The sequence below is a fragment of the Toxorhynchites rutilus genome, chromosome 1 (assembly GCF_029784135.1).
Source record: "Toxorhynchites rutilus septentrionalis strain SRP chromosome 1, ASM2978413v1, whole genome shotgun sequence".
Taxonomy (NCBI): Eukaryota; Metazoa; Arthropoda; class Insecta; order Diptera; family Culicidae; genus Toxorhynchites; species Toxorhynchites rutilus.
In genome coordinates this window covers 43,750,220-43,765,728 of record NC_073744.1, presented here as the reverse complement: position 1 = coordinate 43,765,728, position 15,509 = coordinate 43,750,220, and the positions used below count along the sequence as shown (strand labels likewise).

Here is a 15,509-nt window from a genome sequence, read left to right as displayed (position 1 = left end):
CTAAATGCTAATAAGCCAAATAAATAAATGGGATAAAAAAAAATTAAAACCATCATCACTTTCACCGCAGCGCCGCCTGGTTGTAGAGGCCAATAGCCTTACGGAATCCTACCTCAACTATGCGGTCGTGTCTCGGACACAACCTTCCTGTGACTTTCGCTTTTTTTTTCTTCGCCTGCCACTACACGAAAAAAAAGGGGGTTAACATACCTGGTATTCTATTACTTTGCAGTTTGACAATGTTTACAAAGTTGAGCAGCAAAAATGACAACAATCAGCGAATAGTTCGCATGGACAACATGAACACTGTTCCGTTCCGATCGCAATTCAATTGGAATGTACTGGACGGAGATGAGGCTCGTCAGATATCGTACAGCATTCATACAATAGGTGATATTGATAAATGGTACGACACAGATATATACGAATATCAATCCTGCATTAAATTCTTATACACAGTATTTCCCAGGACCAGTTACTAAATCCGGAAGCATGTCTGGTGCTGCAGGCTCACGACGAGCATAGTTTCTGCGAACAAGCGCTTAGTGTCTCTCCAGTCTACCAGATTTCGAAACTAGCACTCATTGCAGAATGCTGTAAAATCGAATCATACGTGGGACAAGCCCAGGAATACAGTCAGACTCATCACGGAGAACTTTTTTATGATTCGGATTCTCAGCTTTATCTGTTCGATATTCGGCTTGAGAATTGTAGCATATCAAACATATTATTGCGATTCGTACTACCACCTGACAAAGTACTGTGTCTATATGGTATGCATATAGTATTGGCGAAACGATCTAGCCCAATGAGTATATTCGATAACCAGAACACAATTAGGCGCGCCATGATCGAATGTCGTTTAGATGATTCCAAGCTGTCCGAGAGCGCGGCCAAATGCAAGGCATTCATGTTGGCTTCGATGGATCGATATGGCACCCAAACAAATGCTCAACAAAAACAGCACATGTTCAATAACAATAATACAACCCCAAATCCCAGCAGCACCAGTAGTAGCGGCGTAATAAACGATTTGTCGAGTCAGTCGTCGCACATTGGGGATCACCAAGCTGGTGCAGAGTGTATAGATAACTCGGAAACATCATCCGAGCCGCCCTTTCTCCGACCGTCGTCATCCCTTAGTGAAATGTTAGTGAAACAATATATTGATAGCAAATTTTTAGATTTCGAACGAATGATTGACTCCAAATTGCGAGCAATGGAGCTTCGACAGAATGAGAAGCTTGATAAGATAATATCAGTAATAGAATCAATTAATAGAAAATAAAAAGGCGTTTTCAATGATGGCAATTTAGTTTAGCTTTATTACGAAATGACCTGTTTACATTACGATATTCGTTTAGAACTAACAAAAAAATAAAACATAACCGATATCACTCGCCGAAACTTTTATGAACAAACATATTTCCGATATCTTCCTACGTAGAATATCTTACAATGATTAACCTTCCAGTGCATTATGGATCCAGATAGGAATTGTTGAAACGATATCATGTTTGATACTTTAACACGATAACCGAGATATGATAATCATGAATATATCATGAGTGGATTCTAATCACGAACGGTGGAAACTTCACGTTTGTTGGTGAAGATGGCGGTAACAATATCATTGCAACATGGAATGCTCAGTTGTCGGCATTGGGTCTGCAAGAAATAGACAAAAAAAAAATTATGAATACATTGAGAAGCTGAAATAGTGGAGAGTATAGTAGTGTTCCATGAAACTAATAAATGTCAGAAATAAATTATTACAGTATTAATCAGATGCACGTCTAGAATCTCCTCTCTACATGTTGTGGACCATGTCGTTGGGAAAGCTGAAAACAAAGTACATCAATAAAGTTGTTGCTACTTCAGGCAGGCTGAACTCTTTGTACTCTAAAATCCGCCGCTGTTGGTCGGAATGTCAGCATCATAAGTTAGCAAAAGCAATTCAACCCCATGATGAACATGCCTTCGAAAATTCCAGACGTGAAAATTACCAGGGCCTACGTTAAAATCACGTTTAACGGGAGTAAAATAAGCATCATTACAATGAAAAATTGTAAGGGGTTGTATCTCGGGCGCGACCCCATTTTCGACGTAGAACTACGGAATTATATTATCCAATCCGCTTTTGTATCACTTCGGATATTATTTTAGAATGCATCGAAATTTTTAAAATAACTTTTTAGTTATTCATTGGAATTACGAAAATGTCCACGCTTGTCCACGGTGAGGGGGGGTGGGATACAGTCAATGTTCACGTGGACACTTGATATAAATATTTAAGAAAATAAAATCACATCTATATTTTCAAAATCAATTAAATCTGGTTCTCATTTTCAAGAATGCTCAAACTTTCCGATCATTTTTGTTCTGCGTATTAAACAATAAAATGTTTGAGCTGCCTGATATTTTTTTCAAATACTTGTCAATATAGACACAATGGTATAATTCGTGGTTTTTGAAAATGCTTAGAATGAAATTTCCACGGAAGTAAATAATCTAACAATTTGTTAGATTAAGGCTCGTGAAGGTTGATCAAGAGCTTCTCGATAAACTATCAGATACAGGGTGGCCACTCGATTTCAATTTTTGAATTTCCGCGTTTTTCCCGACTCTTTCCCGCATGGTCCAACGAAAATACCGATTCTCAAAAATTAAAATTCAATTATTATTGAATATTGTGTAGTTAGTTAAAATCGATTGTTGAAACCCAATTACGAACATATGTTTACTTTATTGTTTCCAAGTTCCACATATGACAAAATATAGAACTGTGTGTATTTCAGCAACAGATTTTCGGTCGGATGCAGGGCCCAGGAGATACGGACAGGATTGTTTTTGGATTATGCGACCTGAAGCCTTTTAAAACGTATCAGATCTACCCCACTTCTACTTACTCAGATTTCAAAAAGTTTCATTTATTAGAAAAACTGACCAGAACCACATTGATTATATCCAAACATATTTCAAGCATGTCCCGGATACTCTATACGATCAGTACCTGAGTTGAATAAAAATTCATAATGCGACTTTTTATGCAATCGAAGTTCAACAAATTATTTAAGTAAAATTAAGTAATTAAGTTACATGAACCAAATCGCATCCGCATGCCCGAACAATCAGAATAAAAAAAATCAGCAATCATGTTTTCAAAGCACATTATGTAAGTGGAATTGCTCAGGTTTTTATTTAAAGTAATAACCCGTGCTTAATTTTTCATTAACTATCGCAAATAATATTATCACACGAATCAGATTTCTTGTCAGAATAATGCTCTATAAAAATGCTTAGCAGAAATAGCAGCATATGAAACGAGATAATGTAAATAACACGAAGTAAGTGGTACTTTTGAATGGCCCTGAATCTGACTCCTTTTCCGTTAAAACGAGTCCCATTTTTACTCCAAAGCCTTGGTTTATTTCAAAGACATGTTTCGACCCATATGCTGGATCTACATTTCAACTATCAACTACTATTTCTTCAAAAATACAAATGTTTCTATTGGATGCCATAAGAAAGCCATAAGAAAAAAGAATGTAAATGGATCGTATTATATTTATCAAGCGTTACTGGGTTTGTACAGTTATACTTTCAACTCTTTTTGAGCATTTCAATTTTCTTGTCCATGTAGGCGGCATCTTTCTGTGTGTCAGCCAGCATCTTAATTTTTTAGCCTCAGGTTTCTTCGCTTCTTTTTCTGCTTCCCGCATTCGTTTTGCAGCGATTTCATTCTTATCTTCTTCAATTTGCTCCACTTTTAAGGACTCCACGTATCTTGAGTGAACATTGCAACCGTAACGGATGAGCGATTTCGTTTCGATAAGACTAGTAACTCCCCTTGTGGGGCTTAGAATGAAAGGGGTGTAAGTGATTTGATCGATTTCTCTACATCGACTCTATCTTTTGGTCATAACTTCGCAGCAAATACATTCCCAACTGTTTTTCACAATGTAGAAGGTAGGTCAGAACCTCATCTATCGAATTCTATAGCAAACTTAAATTGGAACGTTTTTGCAGTTGAGTTATTAACTAAATAAAAAGTTGATGAAGAGAAATCGATCAAGTCACTTACACCCCTTGCATTCTAAGCCTCTCCCTTGCATTCGTGATTGCATCGTACACGATTTCCTGTGCCGTAAGACTTTCCTCGGTTTGGTTTACTATCAAGCACTTTTCGTTGATAGAAAATCCTTTCTTCAATGATACATTGCCATGTGATAAAATCAAAACTTTTTCACAAACAAGGTCAAATTTGGAAGCTCCTTCTTCGACTGAGCGGTAAGTTCCATCAAAAAATTGGCCTTAATCTTCTCTCTTATATGCAGAAAATATAATTTCAGCAAAAGACGTTGAGCACAATTGCCCATAGAGTAGTGCGGGGCAAAGGTGCGCATCTATCTGTTATCGTCCAATAATTCTTGAAATAAAAGCGAATAAAATTCAGTTTTCTTACCAAATTGTAACTATATATATTACGTTCGAAACAAAAAATGAGACAAAAAACAAAAATTGAATGCATGGTGAAAATAAAAACATTTTTTCATTTTAAATTCATTTTGAATTAATTTTAAGCAATTGTTTATTTTTTTGTCTGTCGCAATCCGACGCTTCGAGACTCTCTCTCGTAGCCTCTGTCGGGCCATTTCGAACATTTCTGGAGTGCATTTCTTCAAATTAGTTTTCTTCTTGTGAGTCCCGTTAAAAAATTAGTTGAAAACATTTTATAAATATTTTGAGAGCAAAACGCTGGTGCGCACTTTTGCCCCACAAGCAATTTTACAACTAATCGAATTTCTAAAAAAAGCACTTGAATTTTTTCACAAAAACGAATACGCATTATTATCTACTTAGAACGAAAGTTTCGTTGAACAATGTATTTTCGAACTTCCCAGTTATTTTAGGTAACTAAATCGTCATCCCCAAAATTGAAAAAAATAGACAAAACAATGCAAAAGTTTTCTTTCCTCGTAAATTTTTGCCACTTTAATGAAATGTATCTTGTGTGAACTGCTGGTGTAACAATATGTCGAACGAATACACTGTTGCTGGTTTTTTTTTTGCTCGTTTGTTTCAAAAAGGCCAATGCGCACTTTTGCCCCGTGCGCACCTTTGCCCCGCACTACTCTACTCATTCTTATTTTATCTGCACAAGCGCCAGGCAAATGTTGTTTATCGATGAATATTTCCAAGCATAACTCCATCCGTTTCTTCGCTATATCCGGAATGTTGGAAATCACATCCAGGTTAATACACGTTAGGTTACGAGTGGTGGGATATGTCAAAGGTGATCGTATGAACAATTTCTTTAAAAATCCGCAGTAGAACTCGCGACAGCTGGTACGAAATATTAGAACATCTTTACTGGTAATTTTGGAATACTTTCTGTGAGTTCGAGTTCAAGAAGTGATTTAGATCTCATTTAAAGTCGTTCGGACTTCGTAATTTTCCATAACATAATTTTCCATCTGTCGATGCTGCCGTAACACAAAATTGTATAGACAATGTATCGGTTGAATGAAGGTAGTTCGAGTGAGACAGAAACAAATTGCGATAAAAACAAGACGTCCTTCAAATTGTTGCATTTCGTGAGACATTTCAACGCGCTAAACCACATTCAGTCACATTTTAGAGTGCGGAAAAAAACACTGGAAGCCATTCCCGACTTTTTCCCGCATTTTTCCCGATGGATTTTGATTCCCGACTTTTTCCCGCATTTCCCGAAAGGGGTGGCCACCCTGCAGATATCGCATAATACTCGCTCACAATAAGGGAGGAAAAGGTCGGCACGTTGACTCGATGCAAGATTAAGCTGTATCGGAACCATAAACGCCCCAGGACATCAGCAGAAGAAGTTAGTAACTTTTTGGTGTAGGTTATCGACATTTGCGTCGGTTTGAACATGAGTGTCGTACTGGTCGGAATTATTTTTATTTGAAAGGGCAGTGATACATAATTTGTAAGATTATGAAGATAAACAAGTTTTATTCAATTTCTTGTGAATTTTATATATGTATCAGGTGTACCGGTAAGTTCCTTCGGTTTTACAACAGATATGCCATCTGTTGATTATTATTCTAGTAAATCAAATTTCCAGACATTCGTTGGAAAACTACTTTCATTGCTCGTCTTTTTCTGTCAAAAAGTTGAAGCGTAAACAACATAGTTTTTGGCCCCTTCGAATATGTCGAATTTCGTACCAACGAGAGTGTGTTTGCGGAGAGTATTACTTCATTACTTCAATATGAAAAAAATGTAAGGGATTGTATCTGTGACACGAAGACGCATATTTTCGACGTAGAATTATATTATGCAATCTACATGTTTACCACTTCGAATACTATTTTAGAATACATCGAAATTTTTGTAATAGCTTATGTTCTTCGTTACAAATAAATTTGATGAATGTCCTTTTACGTTTGGTATGATGCCTAGGACTACCAAAATATGTAAACGGAAGAATTGTCAAACGATCATTGTATTTCACATTTCCCTCTGAAATTATTGCACATCTCATGTTTACGTAGTTCTCGAACCGCGATAGTTCATTCATCTCTAGTATCTGAAATGACGATTTTCCCAGGCTTCTCAGTTTAAAAGTATGTATTAGGGAAGCATATACCGGTCTGCACAACGACAAGCGAATACAAAAGTACTCACCCTCAAAAAATACCCCTGACCCCCAACTACGACCCCGGCATGTATTTGCAAAGCGGATTCCCCAGGCACATTAATTATGAAGTCCGTGTTAGGGAAACACAGCTCGGTGGGAACAAAAATACCCCCGACTTGCATGTATATTTGCAGAGCGGATTTCCACAAGTACATCGATTTTAAAGTCTCTGTTGGGGAACCGTAAATCGGCCCAATCAAAACTTGATATTTTACAAGATATTTTATAGTTATTCAATTGTTCATCTCATGAAAAATAATATTTTATCAATTGTGATAGACGCGTTGAAATATTCCCTAACAATTGATGCAAACATCTTTCCGATCTGTTAAGAAATGTTGGAGTTATAAGCATTCGAAATACGGGTAGGGTTAGCACACAAATCGACAAAACAAATGTATAGGAAAAAAAGAAGTTCATCCAGTTTTCATGAATTTTAACCGTTTACAAATCTTAGAGAATTTCGATTGATATGCAAATCATGAGAATTCGTTCACAGTGAAAATAGTTATCAACGTTAACTTTATTTCATAAAAACGTGATCTGTTTTCTGATTTGGCACCCTTCCTGAAATACGTAGTTCTGCGTCAAAAAAGCTGCGTGAAGTCATCGCATTTTGGTGGAAGTTTTTGGTGAGCATGCTTCAACTGAGCGAACGTGTCAGACGTGGGTTGCGCGGTTTAAAAGTGGTAATTTTGACTTGGAAGACGAAGAACGTTCCGGACCGCCAAAAAAGTTTGATGAAGATGAAGAATTGGGTGGCTTTGCCCGATCAAGATTCGTCACAAACGCAACAAGAACTTGCAGATACACTTGGAGTAGCTCACCAATCTATTTCCGATCGTTTAAAAGCAATGGGAATGATCCGAAAGATAGGACATTGGGTACCGTATGAATTGAAGCCACGAGACGTTGAACGCCGTTTTTTCACGTGCAAACAACTGCTCCAACGGCATAAGGCCATGTTCTCACTGCAGTGGGGCGTCAACGTGGCGTGTTCACTTCTCGCAACGACATTTTAATTCACTCACATTGCACCGTGCCAGCGGCGTGTCTTCGGCGTGTTTTATACAAATTGTCAATGTGTATTTTTGAATGAAAGAATGAAAATTGGTTTATTTCTAAGTATTCCAACATCGTTGGACGAACCGGGACAAAAATCGGACGGTGAAAAACGTAAAAACTAAAAAAAACGCGAAAAATTAAAATTAGGTCACTACTACAATCAAACATATGCAAGAGAGAAGCGGAGAAGTACAAATATCGCCGGTGTGAAGTGTTTTCGTTTGCACGCCAGCCACACGCCAAAACCACGCTCACGACACGTCAGCCTGGTGTGAACACATCGGTAAGAACACACACGATTAATCGTAAGCATCACACACCCCGCTGCAGTGAGAACAAGGCCTAAAAGAAAGGTTTTTTTTGCATCGAATCGTTACTGCCGATCAAAAGTGGATCCATTACGACAATCCTAAACGTCGGGCAATGTATGGATACCCCGACCATGTGTAATATGATTACTTGAGTAATCGTGCATCTCACTAATAGTCAGGGTCCTTAAGGCAATAAAACTCCCACGAGGGTGCCGGACAATGCGACCATAAAGTGTCATTCGATACCGAAGCCTCTTACTGGGGCAAGAGTCTATTTATTATTTATGTTTGCAGTACCCGAAGCGCACCGCGTGGAGTCGTGCGTTTTTTTTTTCTTTCCGCTTTGCCGTGAGCTTGGCTAGCAGTGAAGAACGGCAAACACATGCTACATTTAGAGGAACATGTGTTTTCACTTCTTTTTCCCTATTTACAATAGCAGCTCGAAGAAGCTATCTTTCTCTGGGCCTGATCACGAACATCACTGTCCCAAACGCTTTCACGTCACTTACACTTCACTTAATCTTTTTGGGCATGATTCTCGAATACACTTCACGGTGGAAACGAAATAAACGGCACGCCGTTGAACTACGTTTTACGAGTTAGTGAAGTGTCGAAGATAATAATGAGTTTTCAGGCAGAATGAGCACTTTTCAAATAAAAAATCATTGATAAAAATTAACTTCTTCGTATCAAACTGGTATTCAATGTGGGTGGATATAATCTTCGTGTGATATAATGATCTCATACAAAAATTTCATCTGGAGATAATTTGATATTATAATGATAAGTTTAGTGGGAAACTAATCTCGTATCCAGAAGTCGACACCGTACCGTCGTCATCGCGGATACGTTTCATTCCGTTTCCACCGTGAAGTGTATTCGAAGTGTATTAGAGAATCAGGCCCTTTGTGTCTATCATCATGGTCACGGACAGTTACGTGTGAAAATAAACTCCGTGAAGTGAAAGAGTTCATTCCCGTTTATAAGAGACATGTCAGTTGCATAATTGCAGGCGTTCGAATGATATGTCGGTTGCATAATTTCGGACGTTTGAACGTTATGTAGGTACAATTAATAAGTGTATGAGATAATATTCCATTCAATTGAACGTATGTTTTAGAATGACAAGTTTGCGATTATACCTCGATGATTCGGTATTTCAATCCAACTATTCGGACTCATTCCATGAATCATTTGCTTGTTGCGTTAGTTTACTGAATCAAAAGCTGGTTCAAAGATGAGGAGGAATACTTGGTTGCTCTTGAATAATGTAGTTGTTGAACATATGGGAATGTAATTTTATTTCCTCTTTCTATAAATTACTCTAGAGATAAAGTATGACTATCATGAGTTATTAAACTCGATATCTCGCATACTCTTATACTTAGCTGTCTTACTCGTTTGAATAGTGAGATGTATTTAGTATAGGTCAACGTTAGAATCATTTTTTAAGAACCGTTTCTACAATTTATATCTTCTAATATGTTTCATATCTCAGAATAAACCCGAATTTATCCACCTCATGATCAGTATAATCGGAGCAGCTACCATACGGAATTCTGAAGTTTGATCCTCTTATCCTTCCCATTCTCGTGTTTTTTGATACACGGGACATGAGGTTTGATATAACTGTTTAAACAGAAACTGGTCAGTAGCGTCGGTCAGAAGCATAAGTTTCATATGAAACATCTGATGAGTTCCAAGGAATTTGCCAAAAGCAGAAAATGATTCAGATTTTCTTTAGACGGATATCAATATTATGGACAAAGAACTAAGAACTTGAAAGCTTTGCAATAATAGATTCATTTTTTCCTTATTTTAAACTTAAATATTCTTTCATTCAAAGTCGCTCAATAGAGGCAATCCGCTCAATGAAAGTTGATAAACGCTCATCTTATTTCCTAACAAGAATAAGACAACTATTGAGTGTTTTGGTCGAAAAATTATTCAAGATTACCTTAGCATGGGTTCCCTCTCATTGCTCGATTCCGGGGAATGAGAAAGCGGACTCGCTAGCTAAGGTGGGCGCTTTAGAAGGCACACTTTTTGAAAGGCAAATTGCTTATAATGAATTTTTCCACATTCCTCGTCAGTATACGCTCGTAAGTTGGCAGCGCATGTGGAGTGGTGATGAGTTCGGTCGTTGGTTACACACGATTATCCCTAAGGTCTCGACGAGTGCATGGTTCAAGGGATTGAATGTAGGTCGTGATTTCGTTCGCGTGATATCTCGGCTTATGTCCAATCACTACAACCTAAACGCGCATCTCTATCGCATTGGGCTCGCAGCAAACAATCTGTGTGATTGTGGCGATGGCTACCACGACATCGAGCATGTTGTCTGGTCGTGTATCCGGTTCCATGCTGCTCGCTCTCAGCTCTCTAGAGCACTGAGAGCACAAGGCAGACAATCGGATATCCCCGTCCGGGATATCTTAGGTAGCCGGGATCCTGATCTTCTGTTTCATCTATACGTGTTCCTAAGAAACGCCGATGTCAACGTTTAATGATGTTTCCTTCGTTGTGCCCCCGTTTCATATCCCTCCTATCCGATCGATAAACTTTTACTTAGTCGCGGCAATACATACACACACTCTTTACAGATGCACGGGCCGAAGGTTGTGCAGTCCACTGATTATTCAACAAGAGCCAAAGGTTGTACCGCTCATGACAACTCTACACGAGCTGATGATTGCGCCAGCTAGTGACCATTCTATCCTGGATTCCTCGAGTCGAGAAAGACGCACCACGCTAGATATGGGGTACAGACTAGGGGGCGTTGCTGATTAATGGTCAGCTGCATCCCAATAGGAAGTATCCCGTGTCGGGCACACGTACAGAGAATCGAAGACTGCGACATACCAATTATGAGAACACTTGTAATGCTAACCTCGAGTCAACCGCGAGTAATCGGTTACATATTACTAACATAGTCTAAGCAAACATTGTCAAAATATGGGAGTTCAATATTTTAGGCTGTTAGGCTGACGCCATATGAGCCTTAATAAAATATATATTTTGGATAAAAAAAAAAGTATATCTTCAAAACAATATCGTTGAAAATATCTATTACGTAAAACAAAAGATCAATGGTCTTAATTCGATGTAGCTATCGTCCTGATTCGGGCCTTGTCCACTAATTGCGAATGTTTGAATTACAAAAACCAGCTCTGCTGGAAATACATCACAGTTATTATTTTATATTCAAAATATCAACAAATAAATATTATACATAATCAATCATAATGATCGTTTTGGGCCAGTGGCCTTCATTGCCATTTTATGAAGTTGCTACTCTCTGTTAGTCTAATCCTTAAAATAGAAACAAAAAAATTCTATTCATTTAGAACAATCGAAATTAGACCTTTCGTCGTGTTTCAATCGGTCTACGGGAGCTACATTTTTAGTCCTCGATTACATCCCATAGCGCATTTCTCGTATCCAAATAAACAAATTTACATCCTCTGGATACGTAAGGATTTCGTTCCAAAAATGCCACCAAATGGGTAAATTACTGTTTTTTTATCTTTTCTTTCTTGAAAAGCAAAACAAGATTCAAAATGTTAGCATAAATCCGAAATTAAACTTACTCTATTCCGCGAGACTAGGTTTCACCATCAAAAACACAAGTGACAAATATACCTCTATCTAAAATATTGCGTCTGACCACGCCTAGAATGATTATAGCAAAGGCCTTGTACATAGGAAACTTTTGGAACAATAAAACAAACGAGTGGCACGTTGGCCGCCGGATTCTTTAAAAGACACGACGCGTGATTGTATCGAAATCCGAACACACCCTAGATAACCAAACCAGGCTGCACCACGAGGAGGCGGACTACGCTACAACCTTGATTACATGTCCCAAATATATGTTTTCCTTGAAGTCATCGATCTTCGTGTGTGATTGTCCCTATATCCTTATACCCTCCATTTCTTCCTTTACGAATAATAAGTCCGCTCGCTATAAACAGTAGAAAAAGTTCAAATGTGAATACACAATAGATATACGAATGGGATTAAGAATTGAGTGTGATCGTCAACATTGTTACAATCTCCTTATATCCTATCGTTTTCCTGGAAAAAATGCCATTCTAAACACGAGTCGACCGCGAGTAATCGGTTATCTACCTTACTAACCATGAAATTAAAGAAAAAATATTTATAGTAATGAATATATAGTTAAGAATTTGGCTTGTTCAGATGTATGTAACTGAGCCTGTGAAAATAAATTAATTATAAAAAACTGTCCCCACGTACATGGCAGCATAATTTCTACTTACTTTGCATCCGGATCGAAGCAATGTAGTTTCTTGCGCCACACTTTGACCAAGCCATCCCAGGCCCGACGACTATATTTAATATGTTTCGGTGGAGTTTTTGGATGATTTTTGGTGCGCTGATTCCTGACAGGAAGGAAGATTTTTTTTTATCAAACATGTGGGAAAACATTCTGCCGTAGAAAATATTACTTCGGTATCTGATTCAGGTAGTTTTCATACCCCAACGTATTCTTGCCATAATCAATTTGCTTCTGACGACGTTCAAGTACCGCCAAATCGTTCTCAAACTTCACTGGTTTTCCCTCGCTAAGACTGCTACCATCCCCCGAACTGGAACCGCAACTGGAACTCTCTCGTCGGAATCGCTCTCGACCGTGATCATCTTCATGCATTTTGGTCTTTTTGTGCTGATTGTGAGGGTATTCGTCCACATAAACATCCTCAACGTCGAATTCAGCATGGCCATCGCCGTAGTCCTCATCGTCGTCCATATCGCCCGACAAACGACGTTTGAACGGAGACTTTATTTTGTCGTCTTGCACAAGCTTATCGTACTTTTGCACATTGATCGAATCTATGAAATGACAAATTATGAAAAGGGTGTTACTCTTCAAAAACAAACTTTGTTTACACCCCAATCCAACCTGTCCTCATACCATAGTTACCATAGTATCCCGTTGAAAAACCCTTAAACCATTGGGCTAACCTTTAAAATCGTATCAAACCTCAACTCACCTAGGATGTCTATTTCAATTTGCCTCTTCGCCATTTCGTTCAGAGATGTACTACTGCTCGCTTCTTCAATAGACATTTTGCTGTCCGAAATAGGCAGCTCCGCAACGGGATCAATAAAGTTTGGTTCTTCTTTCACTTGCTGAAAAGTCTATACATATGAAACAACTATTTCACACGATTCTCATACGGATAAATACCAGTGCCAATAGTTCGCTTTTTTCTTCTTCGACCATATCAATCCAGCTACGACCGGAATAAAGCTTGCCGTCAGTAGCTTCCTGTTTTATTTGCAGCCGCAGTTTATCTTTATCATCATTCTCTTTTGTTTCGTCTTCATTTGTTGAGCAGGTTTTTGTTGCAGACTCCTCGCATGGCGACCCATCATTTGACAGATCATTACTGAGTGACATTCCAGCATCATTGGATGAAAGCTGCGAGAAGATAAAATGTTACAAAAATATGTCCCTAGCCTTTGAATCCTAAATACTAGGAAAAATACTTACAGCCATCACTGTTTATTTCCTTTTGCGATTTATATTCGAAAATATAAAAGCTACGTTTTGCGCTGTTCAATTCTACTATGCTAGAAATGCGAGTCATACATTCTACGAAGACGCTAGCAAATTTCGTCCGAATAGATTTGTGGGATTAACTTTCAAAATCTTTTATGAAAAAAAATTCTAGTTCGCACTTGGAACTATCGTACAAAGATAGAAATAAAAAAAACTTCTGACTTCGAAATAAAAAGTAGCTGACCGGACGCGTAAAAAATTGTCAGTCTTGTCGGTAAACTTGCTCACAACACCAAATTCGAACTAGAAATGATGCGTTTGTGTGGCATTACGCGGGAAAATGATAAACAAAATATGCGCACCGGTGAGGCAAATATGCGGGAACAGACATATAGAATGAATGAGAATGGTGTCATCTCGCTCTCTTACCTGTTTTCTATCCGCGATGACAGATGTACAGGGTCGACGTCTGGAGGCGATATCCGTTAGAGCCAACTGATACATATGAGGTGGAGCAGTAATCTTGTAACTGATTGTTTTTCAATAGATGATAATTGTATTGTGACATACTTCCATCATTTAAGGAGCAAAAACGTCCAGAGAACAGTAGTATTCGATGTCCTCGGAAATAGGAATTTTTTTAATGAAATGTTGCTTAATTGTAAGCTATTTTTCTCAAATCACATACACCGGTACTGGAAGCCTTCAAAGTATCATCATATCATCGCGAAATTAACGAAAATTTGTTTGTTTCTATAAAGGTGAGAGAGTGAAAATGACACACAAAAATATCACTTTTATTCTTCTTTTCCGACTTCATTACACAACTATCCACTGCACACTGTCACATTATACGCATATTCAGTGGGAACTCCATGAAAAGATTTGTTATTGATTAATAAGACACTTACTGAAAAAAGGCGTTTTAACATGGATGCGGAAGGCAATCGAACGTAAACACAAATATTGATCGTTCCTATCGTCTGCTGAAATTTTTCTGATTCTGAAAGTATCGCACATGAGCTCAGAGTGATCGTTTTATTATCATCAATTTTGAAGAATCATGCATTTTTGTTATCAATCATAGTTGAGACGCAATTAACGGCAGGATTTAGACGCCACCAAAGCATGTTGGAATGTTGTAATATTAAAAATACCCGACATTGTTTTCGATTTTTCGATTCAGCTTCCGCTCTCAATGTAAACCCAGGTAACCAGTAAGCACTTAGAAATGGTCTTAAATCAGCACTGTATCCACATATAGAATACTGAATTATCAAGCGCTATAAACCAATATACGGTGGATATAACGCTAAAAAGACGAAATTTAGGGTTCATTGAAATCAATCGACAGAAAACAAAAAAAAATCATATACACTTCATGAGTCCACCCACACAGATCTATTGCAAGTTGTTATTGAGGTTATAATAGTATTTTTCTTTATTTAGTTCTACGGCACACTGTTTGGAATGAGAAATAATTATTATATAAAAATTACCATATGAGACTCGAACCGGGGTACTTCTGCAATATGTGTGTTTCTCTGTTGGGCCTTTGCTAAATTTGCAAATAAAATTTGTGCAGTTTATGGACCCGATACAGTTTCCATTTCCACCGCACAACGATGGTTTCAACGTTTTCGTTCTGGTGTAGAGGTCGTCGAAGATGCGCCACGCTCCGGAAGGCCTGTCGTCGAAAATTGCGACAAAATCGCTGAATTAGCCGAGAAAACCGGCATAGTAGCAGCCGTAGTATCGGCCAAGAGCTGGGGATAAGTCATCAAACCGTTATTAACCAATTGAAGAAGCTTGGATTCACAAAGAAGCTCGATGTATGGGTGCCACACACGTTGTCGCAAAAAAACATCTTTGACCATATCGACGCATGTGAATCGCTGCTGAATCGCAACAAAATCGACCC

General features: G+C 38.2%; 2 protein-coding genes across 3 annotated transcripts; one reads left to right on the top strand and one right to left on the bottom strand.

The window, feature by feature from the left end:
- Positions 1-244: 244 nt before the first annotated feature.
- LOC129762252 (uncharacterized) lies at positions 245-2,128 on the top strand. Of its 2 annotated transcripts, none has more exons than XM_055760333.1 (2): positions 245-406; positions 470-2,128. In XM_055760333.1, the coding sequence occupies exons 1-2, from the start codon at positions 404-406 to the stop codon at positions 1,286-1,288; spliced, it is 822 nt and encodes a 273-aa protein (XP_055616308.1). In that variant the 5' UTR covers positions 245-403; the 3' UTR covers positions 1,289-2,128. The 2 variants fall into 2 exon arrangements, with proteins under 2 accessions (XP_055616308.1, XP_055616306.1); XM_055760331.1 differs by having other exon boundaries at positions 246-406; positions 460-2,125.
- LOC129762253 (histone RNA hairpin-binding protein) lies at positions 1,296-13,938 on the bottom strand. Its single transcript, XM_055760334.1, has 6 exons — positions 13,580-13,938; positions 13,274-13,507; positions 13,077-13,215; positions 12,531-12,915; positions 12,342-12,464; positions 1,296-1,668 (listed from the first exon to the last, which is right to left on the bottom strand). The coding sequence occupies exons 1-6, from the start codon at positions 13,583-13,585 to the stop codon at positions 1,650-1,652; spliced, it is 906 nt and encodes a 301-aa protein (XP_055616309.1). The 5' UTR covers positions 13,586-13,938; the 3' UTR covers positions 1,296-1,649.
- Between the last annotated feature and the right edge of the window lie 1,571 nt (positions 13,939-15,509).

Excerpts from the sequence above, each read along its gene's own strand:
- LOC129762252 (XM_055760331.1), top strand. The coding sequence starts at position 291 with ATGGACAACATGAACACTGTTCCGTTCCGATCGCAATTCAATTGGAAT. Across the intron at positions 407-459 it reads ATAGGTGATATTGATAAATG|TATTTCCCAGGACCAGTTAC; the intron begins GTACGACACAGA and ends TCTTATACACAG.
- LOC129762253 (XM_055760334.1), bottom strand. Across the intron at positions 13,216-13,273 it reads AAAGCGAACTATTGGCACTG|CAAGTGAAAGAAGAACCAAA; the intron begins GTATTTATCCGT and ends TAGACTTTTCAG. Across the intron at positions 12,916-13,076 it reads AATTGAAATAGACATCCTAG|ATTCGATCAATGTGCAAAAG; the intron begins GTGAGTTGAGGT and ends GTCATTTCATAG.